Genomic DNA, 27,359 nt, shown 5'->3' on the forward strand with positions numbered 1-27,359 from the left:
TCCTTCCCCACAGCAGCAGCAGCACCACCGCGGGAGAAAGGAGACATTCCCCCGCAGCCAGAACTAAAGCAACATCCATTTAAGCATCAGTATTGCGTTGGCAACAACGCCCCATCTTCGCTGGACGGACCAGTCCTCAGTGGGATGCCGTAACGTAGGGGTCTTGACATCAGATGTGAGAGAGGACGCTTCCGTCGCAATTTTTCGAGCGTGTCGGGAAGGGAGCGGGGCTGCGATGGATGGAGGCAGGAGACAAATAAAATTTTGATAATAGCTGGATCTAGCCGGCTAACGCTAGCACGCTAATGTTAGCTAGCTCGTAGTTGGTGGTCTTTTTCCCTCCCCCGTTCGCTGCCCGATGTGTTTTCCTCCACGAACAGACACATCGGGATGCTTTTTGTCGAGGCATGCTGAAGCCACCGAGGACAGATCGCTGAAGGATAAAGCACTGCAGCTGCCCACTGGGTTATTAGTTAGCCATTCCTAATCTCCCTCTTTTCCCCTGTTAATTTTTCTGTCGCTCATCCGTGAAGAATAAGATGCTGGCCGGAGAGGAGTGCGTCTAACGGTGAGCCTGGACTCGCATGGAGAAATCCTCCCTGAAGGTCATGATACTGGGAGAATGATCATGCTGGAAAAACAGGTAAGATCAAACTGCGAGCGTGAAGAGACCGGCTCCATATTTAAATGCGCACCTGACTCATTTGCATACGTGTTTATTGCAGTTTCCCATGTGTTTATTTGTAACAGTTCTGCAGTCAGTCCTTCCCATGTGTAATGATCTTCCTGTCTGCATATATATTTTTAATTGCACTCCAGGCAGAAGCTCTCGCCGTCTTTCTTCTGCTGCCATTCTTTGCTACATAATACAGCTCTTTGGGTTTATCTTTTGTTATTTTCAACGTGCAATCAATAATTTTCTTCTTGCTGAATCCACCCTGAAATGTTTCAATTGTTTTGTCAATAAAGAAGACACAAATTACAAGCTACTCTAAGTTCCCAAAGCCCAAGGTGACATTATGGTGGTGTTACCTTCAAATGCTAAATCAGTTGTAAATCAGTGCAGTCATTCATTATCACATTTAAGCCATTGGAAAAATCCAGTGCTAATATGGATAAATATATATGCTCTTGTGTCAAGGCGATGATAAGAATAGCAATAAAATCACGACTAATAGCTTTTCCTTCCTTAAATTGTGGACAAATATAAACTCAGAGTGAACACGTGTTCAGATTTTGACATGTTGCAAACACAAGGATTCGTCAACCGTTTGCTAAAACTGCACTGTTAATTTGATCAGTCAGCAAAATAACCACTAAATACAGATATAGCCTCATTTCCTGAGATAAAAATAACTTTGGTTTGTGGTTAAACTCAGCCCAGCTGCAGCCTGGAACCCCCCCAAACGTCTTTCACACGGGGGGCACTTCCTCTTTGTTTGGCTCAATAGCAGCATCAGTGAACATAAACCAAAGTGAACATATCAATAATACATCATAAGGGAGCTGCAGACATGTGAAGGTGGAGCTGATGCTGATCTTCTTCAGTGGGAAATGATTCATCAATGGATCCATTAGTCCCTCAGCCCTGAACAATCAATATCTATTAATTGTTTATTATTGATTGATTGGGGTTTTGCTCTCGTGCCTGCTGTTTAAGTGAGTTAGAAAATGTGATGGCATTTTAGAATTTTACTGAAGTTCATCTTTTGTTTATTTTATATTTTTACTGTTCCTCCTTTTTTTTTAGTTTTGGACCAGGAGCAGGAAATGAAACAGTCAAAATTAAAGCATCAGCAGTTTGCAGTTATGATTTCCTAAAATATATTTTCCAGTCTTGGGCTCAAAGTTTTGTCTCCATTGTGTTACAACTCCAAAAACTTTGCTCACTGTGATGAAGTTAACAGCTGAGTTTGTGCCATTTATTCAGAGGAACGTTAAAACGGACAAGCACACTCAAGTTCAATCCAGTAAACACATTTAGGTTATCATAAAAATCAGCCAAAGTCGTACAATTTTATGTTCCATCCCTTCGAGGTGCTGCCTCATGCAAGGATTTGCAGCTGCTTCAGAACTGACTACACAGTGCACTATAAAAACGACTTATCGGCTGGAGGAAAGGTCATATTTTACAGCCTGAAGCTAATTTCTGTCACAGCATCCGGTATGATGGAGCTGAAATCACAGACTGAGGGACCTGCCCCCTCCCTCGCTGGGAGAATCACCACATGTCGGTATGAATGAGCCAACTTTTAAGGGTCTGTGCACCATCATGGTATGAGATTTTAGAGATCCTGCAGGTGGAAATGAAAAATGCTAACCTGAAAAATGATCAGACACTGTTCAAATTAGCATATTTGCATTGGTTTTCTTTAAATTAGCCTTTATCAGGGCTGTGCTGTGTGTCAGAGGTCACCAGGGGGCCTTTGTTTTAAGATGCAGGAAAGATAAGCTCATTCAGGAAGTGAAGTACTGGGCACTTTTAGCTGCCAACACTTCCAGGAATGATAAAAGTGGATGAAGAGAAGCAAAATAGTGCAGAAATACTGCACATTTCCTGCACAGGGACTTTAGGCAATGCAGCTCCTGGGACCCTTGGAAAGTACAAGTCTGGCTCTGGGTGAAAGTTGTTGCATTGGAAAGTGTATTTATTTAACACTGCACGCACACACACACACACACACACACACACACACACACACACACACACACACACACACACACACACACATTGTAAGCCTTTTTGCCTAAATCTGTTTCCTCTCCATGTTTATTCTTTTGAAACATTCCCTGGGCTTTTTTCCACCATTGTATATCTTGTGTAGGAATTGTAGATAAAGCTGTTGGCTTTATTGCTGCTAACACAAAGCTCCGTTTTCTGCATAGCAGCACTTGGTTCTTGAAGCTTGACTTCACCCCGAGCGTATCTGACTTCATTGTCTGATGGAATGTGACAAGAATCAGATTTTTCTTTTCTATCCACTCTGACTCCCGAGGGTTCGCCTCATTTTTCTTGAGCATTAGTTACGTCTGTGGAAAGAGTCTGTCCTTGAAATCTCATGTCAGCTGCACTTTGTTCTTTGACAAGGGACAGGAACTGTGTTGCAAAATACAGGACTTGATACAAAATATTTGCTGTTCTTGGGCCGAGGTTTAATAGCTCTGGCGATTCTTCATATTGAACACAAACATTAGGACTCAAGTATAAACTGATTGGATTTCAGAGCTCTAGGTTGTAACTGCACATCCGTTCCGTGCTTGTGACTGCAGAATGTCAGGAATACATAAATGTTACACTTATTTCCACTCGGTCCCTGATGAAAACTAATTAGATTGTTCATTGGTTCATTGTTTCTATGATCTACTGTAACATTTTAGTCATTAGTCAAGAATTTGTTGGCTAATTGTAAGGGAATATCGCTGGATCTGTTCTCGTTTGGTCCTCATCAGGCTGTAAATCCTGTAGGTGCTGTAATGTTTGTGGTCTTACCGTCTCTGAGGATTGGCTAAAATGTGTGAAACATTTTATTTGTTACTTTGGTCTCAGCTTGGCCTCTCTGGATAAGTGTTACTTTCTGTAAGTTCCGTAAGTGCAGTTGCTGTCAACATACTCTGAGATGTGATTTTTAAAGGAATGTATTATTAACTATTGGATGTTTTCAATCTTTGTGCTCTCTATGATGCTGCTGATCACATCCTCCAGTTCCATTTTTTTCTATGTTGGGGCACCCAAACTATAATAACACACCATCATCATCCTAAAGCTGCATTTAGGCAGACCAGACAGTGCTCCGATCGTGGTAATAACAGGTTCTGATCACGTGGCCCAGATAAACTGCTCCCTTGTATACCTGCACCACCCGTCCTGTCTTTGTGTGGGGCTGCAGGAAGCTGAGCTGCAGGTTGGACTCCAGCTTCCTGTCCTGGCTCTGTCTGTAGAGGAGGAAGGGAGGAGTGGAGGAGGTTGTTCTTATATAGCACTATGAAGAGCAAGCTTTGCCTCCCTGTTTCCATGACAACGACTCTCCTACAGTATTCAGCTGTGGGACAGCCTCTGCATCTGAAAGCGTTTCCCAGTGGTGTCTCAGTGGCCCTCTGTATCTTCTTCAGCCGGTTCTCTCCTTCCTCCTCCTCCTCCTCCTCCCCCGCTACTGTCTGCGGATGCTTTAAAAGCAGCCCTTCATCTTCATTTTCTAATCACACATCATTCGCATCTGACTCAGGCTTGAAATTCCTGCGACTACACCTCTGAACCTGTAGCCAACACACTTTTGGGTGTCTTTAAATGGGCATTGAGTGCTCTATTTGCAGGAAATCTTCCCATAAATCTTCCTCTAATCATCTCAATCATGAATATGCACATGCACACGTAAGTGATGGTGACTGCATAACAAGAACCACGAGGTGTCATTTAGATGATTACTCACAGCTGCGTGGTGCAGAAATTTTGTCAAAAAAAGGGAACCTGTAAGCGATTATTTGGTTTTCTTTCCACAAATCCAGTAGCTTTCCAGACAAATAAACAAACTGGATTTTATGTCGGCGGCGATCTTAATCTCTGACATCTGAGGGAAATGGCAGCATCGAGGTAGTGGCAGGATTTTCATGTCGCAGATGGAAGAAAACAATTTTGAGATAAGATGTTATGTGCCTGATTCTCAGATTTAGCAGTCGGGAGACAGAGGGTTGATTCAAAAACAGTCGCCCTGATTCATTTTTAATGGGCTCACCCAGACAGTCTGCTACTAAAGGAGCAAAACAGAGTCGGTCCTCCTCCCTTGATTAAATTGCTGCAGCAGCAGAAGGAACGGGCGGCAGCTCTCCCTCATTTTTTTGTGGCAACTGCACCCTTTAGCCTGAGCATTAGAGCAGGGAAACGTTCTGCGGCTGTGGCACAACAGCTGAGCAGTTGGGAAACACCTCCAGAAGACGCTGAGACCAGAAAGCAGCTGCTGACAGTTAAGACGTTTCCTGGCGAGGGAGCAGAGGAGGCGGAGGGGGAGAGGAAAGACGAGACGAGGAAGAGGGAGGGAGTGCAGTTGTTGGAACCTGGAAGGAGGAGGAACAACGTGGAGGGGTTCCTCTTCTATTTCTGTGAATCCTCCCAGTCTTTAGCGAAAGGCAGAGTGAGAGATCTGTCGTGGGGAGTTCCCTTTTTTCAAAAAGATTTCCTCTGGTGGAGCGGAGCGTTCCGACTGAAGCATGGAGACCAAGTCTCTGTTCAACCTGCACAGAGCTCTCGCTCAGCCTGTCAAGATGTGCATGTTTGATTTCCCCGTCAGCATCCTGGACGACCTGGTGAGCTCAAACACCTCTCCACCGCACAGCAGACAGCTCCTTCTCTCACTCGCTCTGTCGACCCGAGTGCATTCCAATACGCTTGTGTAGGATTAATGTTTCTATATTTGCTCGTCCGTGCAACATTAATATGCATGTGTGCGAGTGTGTTAGAATGCTAATTTCTACCTATAAATGAGCTATGAGTTTATTTCCTGCGTTATTATCTGGTGTAGATGTGCTTGTGCGAGCATGCTTGTGCACTGCTGCATTGTGAGGTTGTGTATTTGTCCAGACCTGCAACTCTGCGCTCCTTTTGTGCCTGTGTCAGTATGTGTTCATACCTGATCACAGCGTTATCGCCATAGAGAGCTTGATCTGGTACATGTTTGTGCTTGATGAGTCTTCTTTCTTCTGTTCAGCACATTAGAGCTTGTAAACCAAAGTCACGTGACTCATTAGAGCTTTAATGAGGAGTTTTGGTTTAATAACGTGTTTTGATTGATGTCGAGCTCTTTCTGTGTGCGATATTTGACGTGTTTGGTCGTGTCTTTAATAATCCCACGGTACCTGATGAAAGTCTTCCCGTTCCAGCTCCCTAATAAAGTCCCCAGACTGAAAACAACAAACAGAGATGCTTCATTTCCGGCTGGTTTCTAGGTCGTAATGTTTATCCCACTGTAAAAAATGTGTCATTTCATTTGATATGATGTTTAAAAACCAGGGCGAGTCAAATGTGTTGATGGAGGTTATTTGCGATGATCTGAGGGCACCAGAGGTGAGGGGGAGCGAATCCCAATGGCCAGTATCTTGCAGAATTAGCCCGTGAATCTCTGTTTGACACTTTGCACCACAAAAATGCTCATTATCAGCGTGGAAAATTGATCTGCAATTGTAGCAGCACAGAACCTGAACTCATCTCTGTTTGAAAAATGCTTTTGGATTTGATATTTTCATGCAGATCGCCGTCGCTCTTCTCAGTGCCTGATTGTGTTTTCTCTTCTCTGACATGAAGGAAGCCGCAGTGCTTCCCTGCCATCAGCACATCACACTGTGGTGAGATATTTTTGAAGTACGTCCAGGCTTGCAATCATTGAGAGTTATATTTAAAAGGAACAGTCACTGTGTGAAGGCGCTGTTTGTCCCATTGCTTGTGGTCAAGCTTTGTGAGGTTTTAGAAGACAACGTGCCATTGACAGCATCGCTGATGTCACCGGGGTTACCTCAGCTTGAGCTAAGACCGTCTGTTTACCAGGGGATGAATATGCTGCTTTGTTATGATGGGAAATGTGGTATCAGGGATTAAGATGGAACTCCAAGCACCTGTGTGTTGGTGCGTGAGCATTGAATTACAGCAGACAACACAAAACCCTAATTTGTTAGATGAAAATGTCAACAGCACATCACAGCTGTCTGACAGCTCTCAAGGAAACCAACAGACGCATGCGGACTTCCTGATAACGTTCAGTCTGTTGATGTTTTAACGTGCAGTCTTTTCCAGAAAATGTCCAGACGTCCCGCTGGCCACCATGTTTTGTATTGTTTACAAGGTTATGCAGATTCCCTCCGTGAGGCTGTTTACGTACCAGTAGTCTCTGACTCTTTGTTCCCACTCAGTCCCGAAAGCCCACGATGAGCAACAGCAGATCACTCTTGCCAACCGGAAAAAAGCCCAGCAACAAACACACACGGTCCTCACAGGCAAGCAGCTCTAGGGGGACCTTAGCAAGCAGGCTAAAGTCTGAAAAGGGCAGTCAAGGGTCAAAAAACAAGATCGGCAGGATAAAAGCTGCTCCGGCTGTGAAGGGAACGGTGACTCCAGGGCAGATTTGTGAGTACAGGAAAAGTAAAGACGCCTTTGGGAACACTGGTGGAGGTGATTAGGGAAAGACGGGAGGCAGCTGGACGGGAGTATTGAATACAGACTAACAGAGGCTGCTGTTTGACATCTTCAATGCAGAAAAAGGGCTTGAAAGAATAGCCAAAGCCTCTTAATTGCCCCCTGGTGGTGGGCTGCACTAAAGGCGATAAGCCCCCCCTCCTCCAGTGTGCTCGTAACAAAAGGTTCTCATAGGATTTATGTTAAGGTGGATTTTTCGGTTGGTTTGAATCAGTTACTTTAGTTACTTTACCTCTACAGCATATTTGTGCCAAAGAGAAAAACTAAAAAGTTCATCCAAACGTTCCTACACACTAGAAGAAAAGTGTATGTTTGTCTCAGTTTTGAGCGTTTTCTTTGTTGTAGCTCTTAGGCGTGTTCCTAACCGGGCATTGGTGACAGCTTTGATCGCACCCACAGCTCACAAAGGAATAATACATGAAGGAGGAGACAGCAGATACTAAAACATGCTCTGCTTTAAGGAATGATCAGGCTAACAAAGAGAAAGAGCGTGATTTGTTTTTCTCCCAGCCCGGGTGACTGTTGTCAGGTGGTCTCACAGCGGAGTTCCTCTCCCAGTTGATCTCCCAGTTGGCCTTGGTTGGCATGAGAAAGCATTTCTAAATGCCGTGACCTGGACCTGAATAGTTCGCTGAAACAAAGCCAGGAGAATAAATCCAGAGGCTGCTTCTCTGAGGCTGAATGAGAAGCTTCTTCTCCTCACTCCCCCAGTTTCTGGTTTTCTCAGAATTCTTTTGCCCCTAAAATAATGAACAGAATTCCCCTTTTTTTGTGTCGAGAAATGTGATTTGTGGTGATCAGGTTTGATCCCTGTCTCATCCTTGTCATGCTAACGGCTTTAATGCCATCTTTGGTGATTCCATTGCTCTGTGTTTTAGCTTTAGTTGCAGTTGAGGTTTAATAAAAAGGTTCCTCTTCATATTGCGGAGATGATTCCGAAACCTGTTTTCTTTTTATTTCCCAGCAAAGGTTAATTTTTTTCCAGTGTTGTTCCTGTGGTTTGTTGACACAGCTGGTAAAGTAAATATGTATGGAGAGAGTGGCGGCTGGGGTTCGACCAATCTGTGACGGGGGCCGCGGGAGCTCGGTGGGATTCTGCTCCGCAAACGTTTCAGGTCTGGTTCTGAACAAAGACGGGATGTGGTGCTGCAGCCCGTGGACGTGTGGCCTGCTGGTCCGGACAGAAGTCTGCTGGACGGATTATTACAGGACGGTGGGGAGATCAAAGAGACAGGTTAGCTCTATGGATTTTTCCCTTTATCTCTAAACATCATTCACAAGCTGTGTTTTCACCTATTTATGATGGCTCCTTGCACTAACGTTAAGGTCTGGAGGTATTTTTCCACCTTTCACGGTGACTAAGTGGATCCCTGCTGGGCGATCGATATGTTTGGCTCACATCAACAGACAAATCTTTGAATCACTGGAGATTAAACTGCTGGTCCTTGCACGCCTGTTTTATCTATGTAGCATTTACCAGATGGAATTTAAAGTAATGCAATGAATGTGTTTGTGACTCTTTCTGCCATGTTTCACTGTTCACGAGAGGCAGAAACTGACATTTGAATATTTCAGAGGTGACACTATCAAGCCAATCACGCTGTTGACGTCCCAATGCTGCGATTTAAGTCGATTTGGATGATTAAAAAGGAGACTTGACAGCCTTTCTGCCTGCACAGGTGACACTTTTCCAGCAGAGAAATTCCACAAAGAACTGTTGCTTCCGGATTTGAATCTGCTCTCATTAAGCCTGATTATGGTGTGGAGCCGTCACGGGAACATGAAACAGTGCAGAGGTCTGACTGCAACTGTCTGCTCTTGTTATGAGATGTCAGGCTGAGACAACAAGGAGAGAAGGAGGGCAGCCTTTTCACTCATACCCGCACTGACCTTTAGAGTGTAAAACTCACTCTTTTTGTGTGAATCTGTCTCTCTCACCTGGTGGATACAGATGATAAATTCATAAACTCGAAGTAACAGGCAAAGAAAGTCCTGCATATTTAAGCCATTATAAATATGTAGCAGATGTTTGCTTTAAAAAAAAAGGCCTGTTTTTATGTCCTGTTAGCTTTGTCAGCTTGTTTTAAGCCAGTTTGTCAGTAACTTGGAACAGAGATGCAGTTAGAGCAGAGAAGATTGAAATAAATCAATGTAAGGGGGACTTACTTATCTTTCTGACCATTTTTTTTCTACTGGCACCACTGACTTTTATTTGCTGCAGATTTATTTGGACGCGGAACTCTGCGGGACTTTGCAGCATTAGGCTGCGGAGAGTTTTTAATCAAGATCTTTCCACGTTTTTTTGGTTGATGTTTGGAGTTAAAGCGATTAGCTTGTTCGTGGTTGTATTTAAAGGGGTTAAAAACAACTTTCCATAGCAACAAGACATTAAACAACAAAAATTGCCTCAATTGTTGCAAGGCATTTGGTATAGCACCATTAGCTGATCTTGTTAATAAGGAGAGAGACTGTTATAGTTATTTTATGTTTGGAATATTCAGTACAATTTCTCACCAAACTAATGTGGTGTTTTGTAAGCTTCGTGCATTTATCACTGATATGAATTTATGTTTACATTTGGATTACTTTGCTGCCTTTTAAAGTGTGTTTTTTGGGAAGAATCAATGCACAAACTGGAGACCCACCTGCAGATTTGCATGTAAAGAGGTGCCGCGGTGATTATGAGGCTGGATGACGATGAGAAAGCTCAGTGAGGTGCTCCTGTGCAGCAGATGTTTTTGTCAAGTTTGTTTAACCTCTTTCACACCAGCTCTTCCTGTTGCTGCTCTGAAAGGGGAATAAATATTGTTTACTTTATCTAAAAATACCCAAGAACATTTAAATTAGGCTTGCTATTTATTATTCATAGAACTGGACCACAGTCTGCTGTCTTCCTTGGAATTATACCCATGACAGTCATTTTAGGAGAATGATTGACGTTGGAGAAGAAATCTCCCTACATTGGCCAGAGGGAGGCAGTCTTTGACCTTAAACACACCTACGGCTACTGTCCGGTGGATCCTGCAACACGAAATAATGACTTCAAACACAAGTTGTGTTGTGTTATTGACAAGTACAAATTTTGATATGATCAATTTCTGCGTTGCTGTCTTGTTACCCCCCCCCTCCCCCTTCCATTTTGATGATTTTGAGGCTAGATGTCAACAAAATCTTTAAGACAAGAATCCTTATACAGACGTCTCCAAATAATATAGAGAGCATTTTATCATCTGTGTTTAACATATATGATCTAAAGAAATATTTAGCTTAATTTAAATCTAACAAGACATAAGGTAAGCTAGCATTTGCAGTGTAATAGTCGCGTGTACAACGGTGTGTTTGTTGCCTGAGTGAGAGCATGAGCACTACAATGCCGTCATTTCCCAGAGCTCCTCCTCCTAAGATCAGCGAGCTAACGTCGTCTTCAGGGGTTCCTCGTACACGAATCCCATTGCATCTTTGGAGTTATTTAAGTATATTTTCTACGGGGTAAATTTCACTTTTAGGCAACAGAGACGGATCTTTGTGAGAGAATTGTATCTTATTTTTCCATTCCAGGAAAATGTCATATGATAGAGAAGGAAGTTTCCGTTTTGTCTGGGAGGAATTAAATCTATTTTCGAATGTTTAATATGAATATATCATGCAGACTATTGTAAAACGTCAACCCCAGACAACAGTTTATTGGACTTGACTTTTATCCGAGAAGAATAAATCGGGAATGAAAAGTTTCATCAGTATAGTTGTTAACGTTCCTGTTATCGTTGATCTAAAATATTTCCGAGAGCCTTGAAGGCAGCGCGGGCGTGGGGCGGGGCTTAGAGAAAGTCCAGCCTGCTTCTCCTAAATGCAAACTGCAGCGATGACCCAGCACAGTCTCCGTCCTGCAGACAGGGGCGGCAGAACCCTCATATAAAAGCGCAACAAATGAGACAACATGCCGCCGCCGTTACCATGAGGGGCAACTAAGCTTCACTAAGCATCCATGGTCTATTTCCTGGGGATCTTAAGCGAGGCGCATCGCGTCAAGCCGGGCCAGCTGGTCGAAATGTTTGAGTCGTCGTGGAGGGTGCGGAACATTTGGGACGGTGTGAAGCTGGAGGTGGTCGAGGACCGCAGTCCGGTGGTCCTGCACAGCTTCACTCACCTGGACCCGGACCTACCGCTGATGGAGGTGAGAAGAAGGGAGGATGCGGTGATGAGGCAAATAGGGAGGGTTGATGCGTAGAGGAGAAGTGACTGAGGTGGATTTGTGGTTGTTTTGGGGTGCGGATCTTTGTGGACTGGTGCACTGAAAAATACCCGATATGTGTCCATATGCATGCTTTTGTTTTTTTCCCTGTCCATCTATACAGCCCATCTATATGTTCAGGTTATTAACCTCTTCACAGACTATGATGCTGGTGTGACAGAACACAATATAACATCTACATTTATATATGTTGGATTATAACTGTTAAAGGTTCTTATTAATGGGATAGGATGAGCATCAAATCATTAAGCAAAAACATGAGTTCGTGCTTTTAATGGTGAAACACTAACTCCTGATTGAAAGAGAAACTGTTGTGGAAGGACATGACTGTGCAAGTAAGACTCCTCTGGTTTCATCCCTGTGGTTGTCATTCCTTTCTCTGCATAAATGCTTTTTCAATACTGAAGAGATGGAGAGAGTGTAAAGTGATATGACTGAACCAGGTTTAGCGAACAGATCTGATACAGATATGAGTGATGATGAAAATATGTCAGTTTCAGGTCATAACACTGCTGCTGGTACTGAGTACCAACACTACTATCACCCGCTCTGACTCCAGCTGAATGGTTAACAAATTCAAGTTAATCTTATTTGGAGTTGTGGGGTGTTTCTGATGTAGTGGTAGAAGCTTTTTACATAAGAGTGTTACCTGAGTTGTATTTGTCTGAAAGTGACTGGTCCACGGTTCCATCCCACTCATATGGCCAAAAAACATTGTTTTCTAAATTCTACCACTAGTTTCAGTGTTTGTTGAGTTTTTAAATTTGCATAAGTCTGCAGCTTCAATAGCAACATTCATTTAAGTGATAACGCCTCACTGTTATCTGTGAAAATGTTCTCTTTAATGGATGAGGTGGAACAGTCTCAGTTGTCAGCTCTTAACATCCAGTACATTCATACAGATATGGGCTGAGATGAGTGATCATATTGATCGGTCTGAGGAGAGGCCCAGGACTGGACAAGGATGCTTTGATAATTGATACCACATGCAGATGGTTTGTTTTCTAGCTGCTGAGCCATGTGCATTTCTTATCCTCCTGTATTTTTACCAGTACCTCACTGGTTCTGTTTACCTTTGTAGGCAGTAGCTGTGGTTTCTCGTCTTCAGCAAAAGTGCCGCGCTTTATCTCTCCCTGCTCTAATCTAATCCCCTCCTCTTGCACAATTACCTAATACTTAATCCCCCTCACAGAGGTCGTGGGGGGTTCCTTCAGCCTTCTTCCCCTTAGTTTGTGTGTTGTTTCAGCTTGTGGGCCTGTTGCAGGTCAGTCACCCTGCGGATGTAGGTTTGGTTTGGAGTCTTTAGTTGATCCGTGCCTCCATGTAACCAGCAACAAAGTCAAGACTATGTATTATGTAGCTTTAAGTATCAAATGACAGTTTGCAAACAGCTCATGTGACTGCCGTGATATGGACTCTGTGTTATAGTTGTGTTACATATGTGCAGAACTAAAATGAGCACTGCTCGTTGGCAAGTGCTGCCAGTCAGATTTGAATGCGTCAGAAAAGAATTGCTGAATTTTAGTTCCTCATCTCAGGGTTGAACTTCTTGATGATACGTTTTATAGACATAATACACTGTGAGATATTCCATGTTTTTAACGTTGTTGTTATTCCTCAGCAACGTGTCAGATGTGTGTTTGTGCGTGTACCAGCCTGACAGATGTTGTTTGCAGTTCATTGTGTGAAGAAAGAACAGAGTGTACCAGCAGTATATCATGTGTCCAAACCCTCTTTTTCCGCAAGATTCTTTTATATAAAACTACTGAATTAAAAAATTCTGGCCAGAAATTAAATGACTAATTTTAGAACTTCGTAAGCCACACTGACACAGATTTTTTTTTTTTATAAAAGTTGCCGTTGAACAATACAAAACATTGCTTTCAAGCTAAAAATAGCCAGATCATTAAGAGTGGCGCTCTGAAGTTTTAAAAAGAAGGGATTTGAAAGTAGACTGCGGCTAATTGAGAAGGCCTTGGGAAATAATTCCTTCAAACCCCCATCTCATTTAGTAAGTAATCAGTTTGTTTTCTGCGGAGCAAATCAGAGATCCAGGCTCGTATCCTGGATCCTCGGAATAGGATGTCTCATACTAGACTCTGAACAACAGAGATGCTGTTGTATCTGTGACTTTTACATCACACTTGGACTCTTGTCTCATCACCCAGTCAACTAATGCTGCACTATCAGAGACTTTAGTCTGGATTCAGGTTCTCAAACAATGTAAATCTGGTTACACCTCATGGGAAAAAAGTGCTATGTAATCATCAAATGGCAAGATCAAAGAAAAAGCTTTGTAAAGCCGAGTACACAGCGCAGGTTTCTGTGCTGTTATGCTATGGCAATTTTATACCGTTGACCTCGATTTACTGTAAATGGACTTCAGCTAGTGGCCGACATGTGAGAAGGCAACATCCTACACTGCGGGGAAGGGGGAGTCAGCAGCGGTGGGCTCTAATCTTAGATGTAAGTATTGACTGCTTGCGCTCAATACTGAAGCTGCGTTGGTGCAAATGGAGTCTAAAAAGAGTCGAGAATCCCAGCGCTGGATATCGGCTCCAGGCAGAACGACAGAAACAGACAGCAGCTGGAATGTGAAGGCCCATTGCCTGGAAAACTACTTAAACGGTCCAATTTTTGCGCCGGCTGTGTCTCTGGTGTGCTCTAAATAGCAGGACTGTGCTTCTATTCCACTAGGAAACTTTTGAAAAGACATCAGCAAATGTACATTAATCATTTTACTCATGTGACACATATCAGGCCTTCCGATCAGCTTTGCAAGTCATCTTCAGTGATACGTTCTGGAAGCGTGAACGTGCAGGAAACGCGGCTGTAGCGTTTCTCCTTGTTTGTTTCACATTGATTAGGAGATAAAGCTTCTGGAAGATCTGATAACCAACTTTTCTTTGTGCATTCTGTGAGCGTCTTATACAGTAGCTCTAGACAAGTCTCTTGTAATGTATAAAATACTTATTATTGTTTAAGGAGGAGGGAAAAAAAGCTGTTATTGGTTTGTTAATGCACCATTTTGTGTTTGAAACGTTGTTTGATATTTTATGCAGAAAAATAAATGAAACAAAGAGGGCGTTTCTGCCAAAATCCCCATCAGTCGCCTGAAATATAAGAGGTTTATTCATCTAATGAAACTCTGTCCGTGCATGTTGGTGATTGATAATAGCTGACAAAGCCAGTTTAGCTGCTGGCGTGTATTACTAATACCTGTCAGAGCAGCTCTGTCACCAAGTTTTAGGCAGCATGTTGGCATAGAGTGAGCTTAGCACAGCTTTAATGGAGGTTTGGGTTGGTTGGTGTGTGTGTGTGTGTGTGTGAGGGCAAAAGTGGACCCATAACAAGTAAGTCAACTGAAGTTTTGGATGAATGTCAATAATTATCAAGAGAGTCAAGAAGGGAGGAGATGGTCTCCAAATCATTTTTAGTCTGCAGTCTAACTGTTGGTTTAATTTCACATATTCGTAACAGTTTTTCTGTGGACATGAAGCGAACAAAGGCATAAACACAGCCCAGAAGGAGAAAGTTCCAGATTATTTTTAGGTTAGCCTACTTGCAGAAAGAGTGCTGCCTTTTCTGGCCTCTGGGAAACAAAGAATATGCGTAGATAGGAGATTTGGTTTCTTCAAGGAAAAGAAAGTTGTAACTTATATAACATCTTCTGTCTTTTCGCCCCACATTCAGATGATCTCACCGGGTTTTCAGCGCTCATTGTCAGCGGGGGAAGTCGCTGGCTTGAGCTACGGGTTCATAATGGACGCACGCTATTGTCGGCTTTGTTTAGGAGCTGGGCAGATTTTGTCTTTACTCTGGGAGTCTCCCTCCTGGTCTACATTTAGATTTCGGCACAGAGGGGCTTTCTGAGCATCACGTGGGGCTGCTGATGAAGCAGGTGTGTTTTTCTCTTGAGGAGTTATGGCCCTCCTCTCGGATCTGGGGATTTGGCTAAAATGAGGGTTTACTTACCCCCACCCCTCTGTTTGTTTTAATCAGTTCTTCCACCGGCTGCTGTGTTTATTCTTTCCGTGCACTATCTGATGTCAAGAGGAGAGATTAGTTGTTCGCCAGGAAGATGAGTCAGCAGGAGCGTGAATCATAAGGACCACGATTGTGTTTCTGAAGGTCAGAGATCAACCGGTGCTGCAGCCTTTTAGTTTAGGGATGAATTTGTCCATATAGGTGAGTAGAATCATTCAAAGCAGCCACACAGCCAGACTATTGTTGACTTGTTCAGTATAAAGGTTTTCAACATGAGGGAGAATCTCTGCCTGAATTGTCATCATTCTAACTGGATTACATTTATGTTTGATAAACCAGGAAGTTTGGAGAGGTGTCACCTACAGTAAAGTTCAAATAAATGTCTGTCATTTATTATGAAGTGGCTTCCTAAGGGATAAAAAAGCATCATGTCGGTCTGTTTGCAAGCTTGGGGAGGGAGAGAGGGGGGCTGTTTTTCCATGTCTATGAAGAAATCAACACCAGCTGCATTTCCAAAATGTCTGTGGTTAGAATCAAAGAAGCACAATCTGTCACACCAGCATGTCCCACCAAGATGCTAAATATTCCTCTGTGCAGGAGAAAGAGTACTGAACAAAGGCGTTCCCGTCACATGCTGTTTGCTTTGCCATTTTCATGAATTATTACCCATTAGTGAGCACATTAGATGAGATTTGCAGTCTCATTCAAAAGTACACAAGAAAAGTCATATGTGAAGCCAACAAACCTGTTTAAACGTGCTATCAATTCTGGATTTTTCCAATATTTATTCACAAAAAATGTAAATATTTACATGAACTGCCTTTTATTTGTCCCAATATCGAAACCCGTCATCCATTTGGTCCTTATAAACAGAATGTATTTCCAAATTTCCAATATAAATACTTTCTGACCCAGTTTCTTTCCAAAGGGGGAACATATAGGGAGTGGATTTAGACCTCTTGGAGTAAATACAGTAATTTATCAGTCACACTCCTAATAACAGTTCATTATATCACAGAGTTACTGGGTTTCAGCGATTCATCAGTGCCTTTGTTTTCACTGGTGTGTTTATAATATTCTGGGATGTTCAAGAGAGTCTTAATCTTTCATGATGAATGTCCTCTTTAACGATGAGCTAATAGAAGGTTTGGCGATACGGATGGCGCGCTGACTGCTCAGAGGAGTCAGTTGTCAGCTGCCTTTATTTTATTATCAGGTTATTTTAATCTCGTCTCTATCGGACTGCCTGTTTTGGCAATATGGTTCGGGATATTTCGGGTCGTCGGCATTTAAAACCTCAACTTGTAACAGTTTGTTCTGGTCTTTTAATGTTGTCCAGGGTTTTTTAAATGAGCAGAGCCCTTTTATTGACCCGTCCCGCGTTTGTTCAGGTACTAAACACAGTGCACTCGTCCTTGCTGGAACAGGGGATGAATAGGAGCATTATTTTGGGAGCTGGCTCTTCGGATGGAGCGAGAGGCTGCCCTTGAACGCTGTCAGAGCTTGAAGTGATAGCGGGGCGGCCTGATAAGAACCTCTCCTGCTGTCAAGGCCCTCAGCTGCAGCTGTTCCTCTGTCTTCATGATGTACCGGATGTACAACGGTCCAGTGGTTTGTGTGTTTTCTCACCATTTATCTGTCATGCGCACACACACTCCCTCTGATTTAACCTCTTTTAAAGGGTAACGTGAGTTTAGACTCTGTAAACATCAATCTGTCTTGAAGTCTTCATCGTTGCTGTCTCTTTTGAATGTTTAGGAACAGGAATGTTTGCATTTTAAGCACGAGGAACACCACCAGGCTTCGTGTGTGCGTGTGTGTGTGTGTGTGTGTGTGTGTGTGTGTGTGTGTGTGTGTGTGTGTGTGTACGCTCACTGTTTGTGAGTTTCAGATTAGATGATTACATGTTGAGCATTGAAGGTCAGAAAATTTTACGTGTCAGTCATCCCGACCTAAGTGATCCACACATCAGATCCACCCACATCAAGACAGTCTAGTCATGCAGAGGCTGACAACACTGTTGCCCCAGTACCCCAAATTCAGCCTTTCTCAATGTCTCATGACACTCTGTTTGCCACAGATTTATATTCTTCAGTCTTAGAACTGTATGAAGATCGTTTACAGTGTTATTTTTAGTTCTCCGCTACACTCGTTTCAGCTCGTCACCATGGTAGCAAATACACAATGCAAGGCCTTGGCATTGATTGAGAGGGAACCAAAGATACCCCGACTTAAAAGGCAGGCGTGGAAGCATCCAGCCTTCGTGATGACTAAGGCTCCAAGGATGCATCTCAAGGGGGTGATGGATGCGTGTGGCAGGCCAGATTACATACCATTCCTCCTCGGGGGCCCTCGGCTGTGATGATTCACACAATGCTGTTTGTTCAGCAAGCTCTGAGCTCAGATAGTTGAGATTTATCTGTCAGCAAGCTGCTCATTAGAAACCCAAATTACGATAAGCTCCTGTGTTCCATTTTTTTTCTACTTGTAGTTAATATTAACATGAAACTTGGTGGAGATTTTGTGATAACAGGCAGCATAGAACTTTAGTAATGAGCTTAGCCTCTCTGGTCCTTAGATGCTCATGTGGGTCTTCAGCATTGCATGCAGGGTGGACGTCTCACATCAGTACTGCCTTGTTCTTCACTCACTTTTTGATGCTATGTTTTAACCAGAGAAAGCATCGTGAGTGGTCGGCAGAGCTCTCATACCTGCAACAAGCAGCCTGCAAAAATATCCTGTACAGGCTGTAGCATGTACTGCGCTGCCAGTGATATCCAGCGCATTCTGTTAACAAGCTATTGTTTGTGTGTGCACAAAGTATGACTCAGACAGGCCAAAAAGGAGCAGAGCTGGGTCACGAAAAACGGTCATAATTAAAGAGTCGGATCCCAGTGTGAGTCATTTTTAACTTGATGTTCTGCCTGGTGACAGCGACATTATTCCTCTCATCTCAGCCCCCTCTAATTTGTAGAGCTTGTTCCAACCTGAAACCTCAGGGTTGCAGAGCAGCCAAAAAGTCAGTTTTCCATTTCTTCTTTCCCACAGAGCTCGACGCAGGAGATTGGTGAGGAGGCTGAGGATGATGCCATCTTCACCATCACCCTGAGGAAGATGCAGCTTCACCAGTCAGCCAGTAAGGGCCAGCGGTGGCTTGGCGTGGAGACGGACTCGGCCCTGAGCCTCTATGAGACCTGCAAAGTGAGGACCATCAAGGCCGGGACGCTGGAGCGGCTGGTGGAGTACATGGTGTCGTCGTTCAGGGGCAAGGACTCCACATACGTAACCATCTTCCTCTGCACCTACCGCTCCTTCGCCAGTACCAAGCAGGTGTTGGATCTCCTGCTCAACAGGTAGAACAACCCGCCACCTCCCAGTACTTGTTCCCTAGTGTTCGTAATCCTTTTGTATCTGTAGCCGTTGACCTGCGTGGTTGTGTTTTCCAGGTATGCTAAGCTCCAGAATGTCCCTGCAGCCACGGCACACAGAGTCTCCCAGGACGACTGCACGGAGCTGAGAAAGTGAGTCCACTTAGCTGCCACTGTTCATCACTCGTAGCCGTGCCCCCTTCCCCCTCCCCTCCCTTGGTTAAAGGGATGTTGGCGAGGTCTGAAAGTGTTGTGCGTTTCTTTGCCTCACATCTGTGTCCAGATGGAAGAGTTGGAGGATTTTCTGTACATGAATGTAAATCAAACTGATAAGAAAGGCATGTTTTAGTGCCCCATGTTGCTTCTCACAGAGGTGATTCACTCTGTTAGCTAACTTCTGTCAGCTCATTTACTTTTGTAATCCTTTCCACTCAGATATCTTTTTTTTATTTTTTATGACGCAGCACTGTTTCGTCCATCCTGGGTGCATGGCTGGACCAGTACTCAGAGGACTTCTGGAGCCCCCCGAACTATGACTGTCTGCACCAGCTACTGTCGTACCTTCACCGCCACTTCCTTGGCTCGGACCTGGAGCGCCGCGCCCGCAACCTGCTGGCCCACTTTCACCGGCGACAGCAGTGTGAGCCTGATCCTGATGGTATGAAGGCAGGACAGGAGAGGGACTACAGGGCAGGGACATATGAGTAGCAAGGAAACTAAACTAGATGTGTAGAACTGAATTCCCTTCTGTCTTTGAAAGATCACATTTTAGGGTATATTTCATTTCAGTGCAGAAAGAGTTGGACCATGTGGTCGTATTTGTACAGAAGTGAATTTTGTGGCCAAAGGAAGGATAAAAAGTGCAGGAAGTGTGTTGACGCGGCGTTGAAATGAAGATTTCTCTCTCTGCAGGGGAACACATCGGCTGCCCTTTTGCCACGCAGGAAGAGAGCGGTTTTGAGGACGAGCTTCCTGCCTTCAGCTTCCTGTCGTTTGACCCCATCATGGTGGCAGAGCAGTTCACCCTCATGGACGCAGTGAGCATGTTTCCTTTTTTATTTAAAGCCCTCTAACATCTTTATACATCTAAATTTATGCGGAACCAAAATGATAGGAAAGTCTCAACGCTTGTAAATAAACTAAAAAATTAGAATGGTATTTAGATTAATGGCTTAATAATTCTCTCTCTGTCTGTCTGTCAAGGATCTGTTCAAGAAGGTGGTGCCCTATCACTGCCTGGGCGGGATTTGGTCTCAGCGGGACAAGAAGGGGAAGGAGCACCTGGCTCCCACCATCAGAGCCACCGTGGCCCAGTTCAATTCTGTCACCAACTGCGTCATCACCACCTGCCTGAGCAACCCAACGCTGAAGCCCAACCAGAGAGCCCGGCTACTGGAGAGGTGGATAGATGTGGCTCGGGTGAGTAAGCACCATATGGACTCCTCACTCCGTATGTGTAGCAGGGATATTTTTGAGGCTTCAAAAGTTTGAGAAGAGTTGTTGAAAGAAAAAGAGGTCGGGGGAAAAAGTGGTCACCTTAAATTAAACCTGAATTCTGACTCTATCGATTGTTGTTTGTCCAGGAGTGTCGGATCTTGAAGAACTTCTCCTCCTTGCGAGCCATTCTTTCTGCCTTACAGTGCAACGCCATCCATCGCCTGAAGAGGACCTGGGAGGAAGTGTCTCGGTGCGTTTCCATCTTTTTAAGGGCATAAAGCTGCATCATGTCATCTGCAGTATAAAAGGACTGAGTTTCTGGCAGCTTTGCTTTGTCTCCTGATCCATGCTTCCATTCACCTACAGGGAGAGTTTCCGCACCTTTCGCGAGCTTTCCGAGATCTTCTCTGACGACAACAACTACTCCCTTAGCCGAGAGCTGCTAGTGAAGGTGGGTCGCGAATTCTCCTTATTTTTGTCACTGGAGAGATTTTGGAGGTATCTAAATGTGAGAAAACCCTAAAGAATAAGACCAAACATCTAATCAGTGTTCCGTTTATATAACCTGAGTGTGTGGCAGATTAGCGGTGGCAGGAGGATGTATGGCAGGTGACCCGTCCTCTCTGTGTGTTTCCTCCAATCTGACTGAGGGGAAAATTCACCAATAAATACCCTGCAAGGGCAGAAACACATCACGCATCTGTATTGACATGCTTCATAATGGTCAATGTGGGAGTCCGTGGAGCCGACATGGGCAGTTTTCAGTTCACAGGAATGTTGGCACCTTCTGTGTTTTGCAGCAGAAGCCGACGTGAACAGAAATATCAGAAATGAGTGTTAAGAATTGACTGACATTTAACGCAGATCTTCTACAGAGATCTCTTGCTTGCGTCAAAGGTTCTTCAAACATAATTTAGTCACACCTCTAATAGTCTGGAAACTGTAACTGGGTTATCATCTACTGACAAATGCATGTTGTGCTCATGTATGACTGGCTTACTGCTCGTCTTCTCGGGGAATCCCTCCTGCCGTCACGGGGAGGAGGAAACCACTGGTGGGTGTAGATAACAACCCTGATCTTTTACCTATATAGAGGATCACCCCAGGGTGGTAATGTCTTCTGCCTCTATCTGCTCGGACCAGGCCGTGTACGTCTGACTGGCTCAGCTCCAGTTACATGGGCTGCAGAGAGGCTCTGAACATTACATCACTCAGAGGAATGTGAAGGGGAAACTCGTCTGAAGTTACACAGATGTGTTTTGATCCCATCAAAAGATTTGATTCAGAGTCCAAACATTAAAAGATTCGTGATCACAATTTATGGATCCAGAATCCACTTCTTACACAGCGGGGTTTAAATCTTTTGGGAGGATTTTAGGCTGCACTCAAAACATCAATGCAGGGAGTTTCCCATTGGCACCCCCTGACCCCCGAACCATCCGTAATCCAGCCCAGCTGCATGTGGCTCATGTAAAAACAGCAGAGAAAGAACAGAGAGAGTAGGGGAAGATGGAGATCTGTGGGTTACGTAATGTGTCATTTAAAATGCACTATCAAACTATAAAAATTCCTTTCATAATTAAGGATCTGTTAGTTAGACATTGTTGGTGGTTGCTTGGTCAGTTGTGTAATAGTGTATTTTATACTTTGACAAAATAATGTGATTGTAGAGCTTTGTGTTTTTTATCGGTAGGTGTTTTTTACCCCCAGTCTTGCATTGTGTGATGAAGCATGATCTTTGTTACTTGTGTTGCAGGAGGGCACTTCAAAATTCGCCACTTTGGAACTTAACCCTAAACGAGCTCAGAGGAGACACCAGCAACAGAGAGACCTGGTGAGTCCACACAGTCAAACAACTTTTTTTGTAGCTTTTTTCATCAGCTCCTTCAGCTTCACCTGCAGAAGTGGGCAGAAACAAATGCGCACCAACACCCCCGCCCTGTGGTTAGCTGTAGTACTGCAGGTAGTCGGCTTCCTCTTCTAATGTAATTCTTTTCCCAAACAGGGAGTAATGCAGGGGACCATTCCTTACCTGGGGACCTTCCTGACTGACCTGGTGATGATGGATACTGCCATGAAGGATTACACCGAGGTGAGATGCTTCACATCTTAACGTGCTTTCATTGCCTTGCCAGTTTCTTTAACGCAATTTTTCCCCTTTTCTCAGGGCGGTCTGATCAATTTTGAGAAGAGAAGAAAGGTGAAGGAAATCAACTTTGTGAAGACTATGTCAGGACTCATTTTGTTGAAATCAAATCTTTTTTAACTTGCCTGCTCTGCTGTGTGCCCAAAGGAGTTTGAGGTGATTGCTCAGATCAAACTGCTCCAGCTGGCCTCCAATAACTACAGCTTCACTCCAGACAGTCACTTCAGAGAGTGGTTCACAGGCGTGGAGAAACTCAGCGAGGCAGAGAGGTATTTCAAAGAGTAATTTAAAAGTCAGGAAATTAAAACCAGATAAAGGTTTATTCTTTGAAACATAAACCTCCACATAGATGGTGATTTTGCTAATTGGACCCAAATCCTTAACATTCTGAAGCTAAACAAGGAAACATATTGAAAGTTTAATGAGTTGTTCTGTTTTGTTGAATAGAATTTTTTTTTAAAAAAGTGACCAAACCAATTTTAAACTAGCTATGCATAATAAGGAGATCGTTCATGAGCACAATGGCTCTCATCCCAGTTGACATGAACTCAGAATAACAATTGTCCCGTCTGACTTCCTGTTCCTGCAGCTACAACCTGTCGTGCGAGATTGAGCCTCTGTCAGAGTCGGCCAGCAACACTCTCAGAGCCAAGAAGAATGGAGGCATCATGAAACGCTGGAGCGAGTAAGTGTCGGGGTGAAGAATGAGCTTTCTGTCCCAAAATGACTCCAATTTAGATCAGCAAATCTTAAAACTGCTTCATCTTCCCACTTGTGTACAGCCGGCAGTTGACAGAGCCCAGCTGCAGTGGCCCCGCGGGCTCTCATTCCAAGTCCTTTGACCACACACACTTCAGACCGTACCAAGGTGGTGGGGGAGACAGCGGTGACGCCCTGAGCGTCACCTCCGTCAGCTCCAGTGGTTCAGACCTGGAAGACGTCAACGCCAGCTTCTTGTCTGACTCTCCAGATGGGCACGAGAGAAAGGTAGGCTGGTATTAGAAGCACAGCACTAGTGAGGATCCAGGGTTTATTTGCGCTGCAATTGTTTCTGCTGATGTCTAATATGTCACAATTACTATTGATCTTTAATTCCACTTTCTAATTCACTCTCCAGACGTCGACTCCTTCGGTGAAACTCACTGTTGCCTCTTTGGGAAGAGACGCTCCAGCAGCAGATACAACGTCAACGGTAAAAAGATACCTCTTAAGCCTGTTTAGCAACAAAACACAGTAACTATCTTAATGTGATCGTGGTGCTCCAGACCTTCATCTTCACCACCTCCTCTTTTCCGCTCTGGCCCCCTCTAGTTTTGGGAGTGCACGTCGCTGTCGTCACTGGACACTTCAGGAACAGGTTCCAGCTCCGGTTCAGCCTCGGGCTCCAGCAGCGCTTCCTCCTCCTCGGTCTCCTGCTCCACTCCGCTCTCCGCCTCACGCTCGCACAAACGCTCCGTCTCGGCCGTGTCCAACTACTCGACCCTGTCGCTGCCGCTGTACAACCAGCAGATCGACGACTGCTGCATCATCAGGGTCAGTCTTGACGTGGAGAACGGAAACATGTACAAAAGCATCCTGGTAAGTTGGTTAAACAAAGGCCATATTTTGTTTTCTGATTGCTTGTTAGGTGTCTTGTAAAAAGAAGGACTAAATCTCTCTTCACTGACGACAGGTCACGAGTCAGGACAAGACGCCAGCTGTCATCAGGAAGGCCATGATCAAACACAACTTAGAGCGGGAGAAGACGGAGGACTACGAGCTGATGCAAAAAATCTCTGAGGACAAAGGTGAGGAGTGAAATTACCGCTGCAAAACTCTGGCATTCCACCTTAAATGTTTTTCATCTTTATGCTGACACGTTGCTTTCTCCCCGTCACTCTCTGGTGTCTGTAGAGCTTCGGATTCCAGACAACGCCAATGTTTTCTATGCCATGAACTCTACTGCCAACTATGACTTTGTGCTGAAGAAGCGGGGCTTGGGCCGACCAGTGCGGGCCAAGAACGTGGCCAGTTCCACGCTGCCCCGCATGAAGCAGAAGGGATTGAAAATTGCAAAAGGCATTTTCTGAGGTTGTATCGCCATCTTGGCCCCAGTTAACCCTCTCTGGCCTTCATTTTCTCAGAAAAACAAACATTTTTTTATGTCAACACTAAACTGGTTTGGACTGAGACACCAGAGGAGCGGAGATCAGTGACCAAGTATCCTCTCTGTGGATGAGCAGAAAGCAGAGGAGCACCTTTGCACTTAGCAACAACTGTCATGTCATCAGGACCCGCCGAGGACGCTCGAGGTTTGGGTTTGTGGCGGGATAACGCCCAGTTGGAGGCTGCGGGCTTGTGGGAAGCGGACCCCGCTGTGTCGCGTGCAGCAGCTGAACTTGCACTCACTACCAGATGAATTTCACTTCCTGCTTCATTACTTTTTGTTTACAGCCATTTACATTATAATATTTTCTGTTTTATTTTATTATTTTTTTTACACACATTACCTTTTGCACTCATTCAATTAAAGCATTGATTGAGTGCAGCCTTCTTCCCTCCCTGATCTTCATTTTTCACGCGCAGCCTATCATGTGAACACGAAGGCTGGCGGGCAGAGGCAGACGTGTCACCGTTGGCTGCTGGAATGTCTCTATTTTTTCAGGGAACTGCTTCCGAGTGCAGCGCTGCCTTGTCCACTTTGCCCCAGGGTTCCTGCTTTTGGCAGTATTTCTGAACGGTTCTTTTCCTCTCTGGTGTCAGGACTCGTGTTGGCATTGTGACACCGGTGCTGCAGATGTTGAGGGACCTGAACTCTGTTCATTTCCTCTGTTTCACAAAAGAAGGTCATAGCATGTGAAGAGGAAAGAGGAATCCAGTGGGCACAGCCGTCAGTCCTGTTTACTTTCTTTATTAATGAATGAATTGTAACCACTACACCGTGAAGGGCGCGGCCGTCCTTTAATCGCACTTAACCTGGACAGAAAATGAAAAAAACAACAGAGCTGATTTAAAAATTTAAAAACAAAAACAAAAAAGAACAGTGTAAATATGGATTAACATCAACTGTGCAGTATATACTTTTGGACTGGACCATGAGATTTTGTTAATAGACTCGACACTTTTGTCATTATGCTTTTCTTGCCGTCACTCTGCTCTTTATGGTGCTGCTAATTATCCTTCAGAATGGTTGTACAAGCTCAACTTCCTCCACTTCCTGCCTGCGTCCATGTTGGAACACACCATTTTACTTAAAAGCTCCAATTTTCAAACTGCTCAGAAATGGCTTGAGAATGGTTTCCTCCAACACGGCGTGTTTTCTTTCATATCCATCCATGACCACTCTCCAGACGTGCCATTGACATTTAGCATGTTGCAACTAACCCTGCAGGATTTATGTGCTGGTGTGGCTGCCGAGTCTTTCCTGTTGCTCCCAGAAAATCAGGCCGTGAGACCTGGATAAAAACGCGGATGAGTCCGTGATTAGGAGCCCCGAGGAACGACAGTGACGCTGTCAATCTGCACACAGAGAAGTGTTCTTTTCTTTTCTTTTTTACAAAGGAAAAATCCAACCTAAAACACATATTTTTTCAGTTTACTGTTGATATATTTAAAAAATATTGACTGATATCACGTCTTTGATTTGTTTCTAATGTTTTAGTGCTCTTTTCCAACACTCAGCACTGTCTCTCAACTCACACTTAATTGTTTGGACCTTTGGGGTTTTTTGTTTTTCCTGTTATTACCCGGTACATAATTAGTTTTAATCTTTTTTTTTTTTCATCTATCTGGCAACCTACTCGCCCCGCAAAAGCATAAAATTCAATTTCTCTAAGACACAAAAAAATGAAATACTCATTTGTCAAATTCAGAGTAACAGTTTAAAGTACTATCGCTCCTGAAAGATTCTTATTTTTACCCAAATCCAAATCTGGAATTGGAAGATTGAGCTGAGGTGGGTGGGGGCAACAATGTTGCCTTCTGGGAAATGTAGGAATCTGCCGATGTGGCGAGACCTTTGAAAGCAGTCGCTGGAGAAGAGGTTGGATTTTTCCTGAGATCTTTCTGTTGCAGCAACCCAACTTTAGATTTGTTTGGATTGCGCTGTGACCATGTGTTGCCTTTCTTTTGTTGTCTTCACTCACACAAAGCTCCAAATTCACTCTGTCATGAACAGATGAACCCCAGTCCCCCGCCCCTCAGAAACCTGCGGAAGCAATACCGTGGTGGGCATCAGGAGGCCAGTTGTCCAGCTATTGTGGATGTTGTTTGTGCCAGTTGAACACTGTGACATTTGACCTTTCATTCTTTCCTCTCTGCCTGTCAATCAGTGCATCATGTTGAGCACTGTGAACTTTAGAGAAAAAAGAAGCTCCTTCCCGTCTGGCTTGACCCCAATTGTGCCAAAAAAAAAAAAAAAAGAGGGAAGATTTTCTATTCAGAGATGAATTCTCAGCCTTTTACAGTAAAAAAGTACTTTGTATGTTGGGTTGTGGTTTAATTTTGAGTGGGAATGCAATAAAGACTCGACCCGTTTTCCTATAGAGTACTCAGTCTAAGAAACTTGAAGCAAAGCTGTCAGGATTGAAGCTGTTGGAGAAATCCTGAAAACTCACAAAACCATTTACTGTAGTTCCAAAAAAAAATCTCCCCATCAGTGGCACCACTGGGAAATATTAGTAGCAATTTATTATTTTAAGCCATTCGTTGAATATAAAGGTGTTCACGAATGTGTTTATAGTTAAAGCTTGATCAAATATGTCTCTATATTTCCTCTCTGGTGCTCAAGATTTTACATCAAACATTTAAACATTAATTTTGGGGAAATTTCAGGGATTAAAGCCACTTTCAAACCATTACAACTACACAAACTAATACCACCGCTACTTTTATCCAAACCCTAACACAATAAATCACTTTCAAGGTTTCTTCGTTATAAACAGACTTTCTGCATCAGCTCCATCCTGACTTGAGCATCTCTGTGTTCTTTGCGAATGTTAACATTGTGCGACT

At 44.0% G+C, this 27,359-nt stretch overlaps 1 protein-coding gene across 6 annotated transcripts; it reads left to right on the forward strand.

Moving 5' to 3' along the window:
- On the forward strand, window positions 1-26,888 carry LOC101067502 (ral guanine nucleotide dissociation stimulator). 6 transcript variants are annotated; one of them, XM_011615359.2, is made up of 18 exons: window positions 1-643; window positions 18,465-18,769; window positions 18,863-18,937; window positions 19,249-19,442; window positions 19,697-19,821; window positions 19,988-20,203; window positions 20,368-20,471; window positions 20,588-20,672; window positions 21,978-22,055; window positions 22,227-22,313; window positions 22,389-22,421; window positions 22,515-22,636; window positions 22,957-23,052; window positions 23,150-23,354; window positions 23,485-23,559; window positions 23,679-23,945; window positions 24,040-24,154; window positions 24,261-26,888. In XM_011615359.2, the coding sequence occupies exons 1-18, from the start codon at window positions 623-625 to the stop codon at window positions 24,434-24,436; spliced, it is 2,379 nt and encodes a 792-aa protein (XP_011613661.1). In that variant the 5' UTR covers window positions 1-622; the 3' UTR covers window positions 24,437-26,888. The 6 variants fall into 6 exon arrangements, with proteins under 6 accessions (XP_011613661.1, XP_011613660.1, XP_011613659.1 ...); XM_011615358.2 differs by lacking the exon at window positions 1-643 and adding an exon at window positions 4,777-5,298; XM_011615357.2 differs by lacking the exon at window positions 1-643 and adding an exon at window positions 5,370-8,411 and having other exon boundaries at window positions 19,249-19,424.
- Window positions 26,889-27,359: the final 471 nt, after the last annotated feature.

This window comes from Takifugu rubripes, chromosome 21 (assembly GCF_901000725.2).
Source record: "Takifugu rubripes chromosome 21, fTakRub1.2, whole genome shotgun sequence".
NCBI lineage: Eukaryota > Metazoa > Chordata > Actinopteri > Tetraodontiformes > Tetraodontidae > Takifugu > Takifugu rubripes.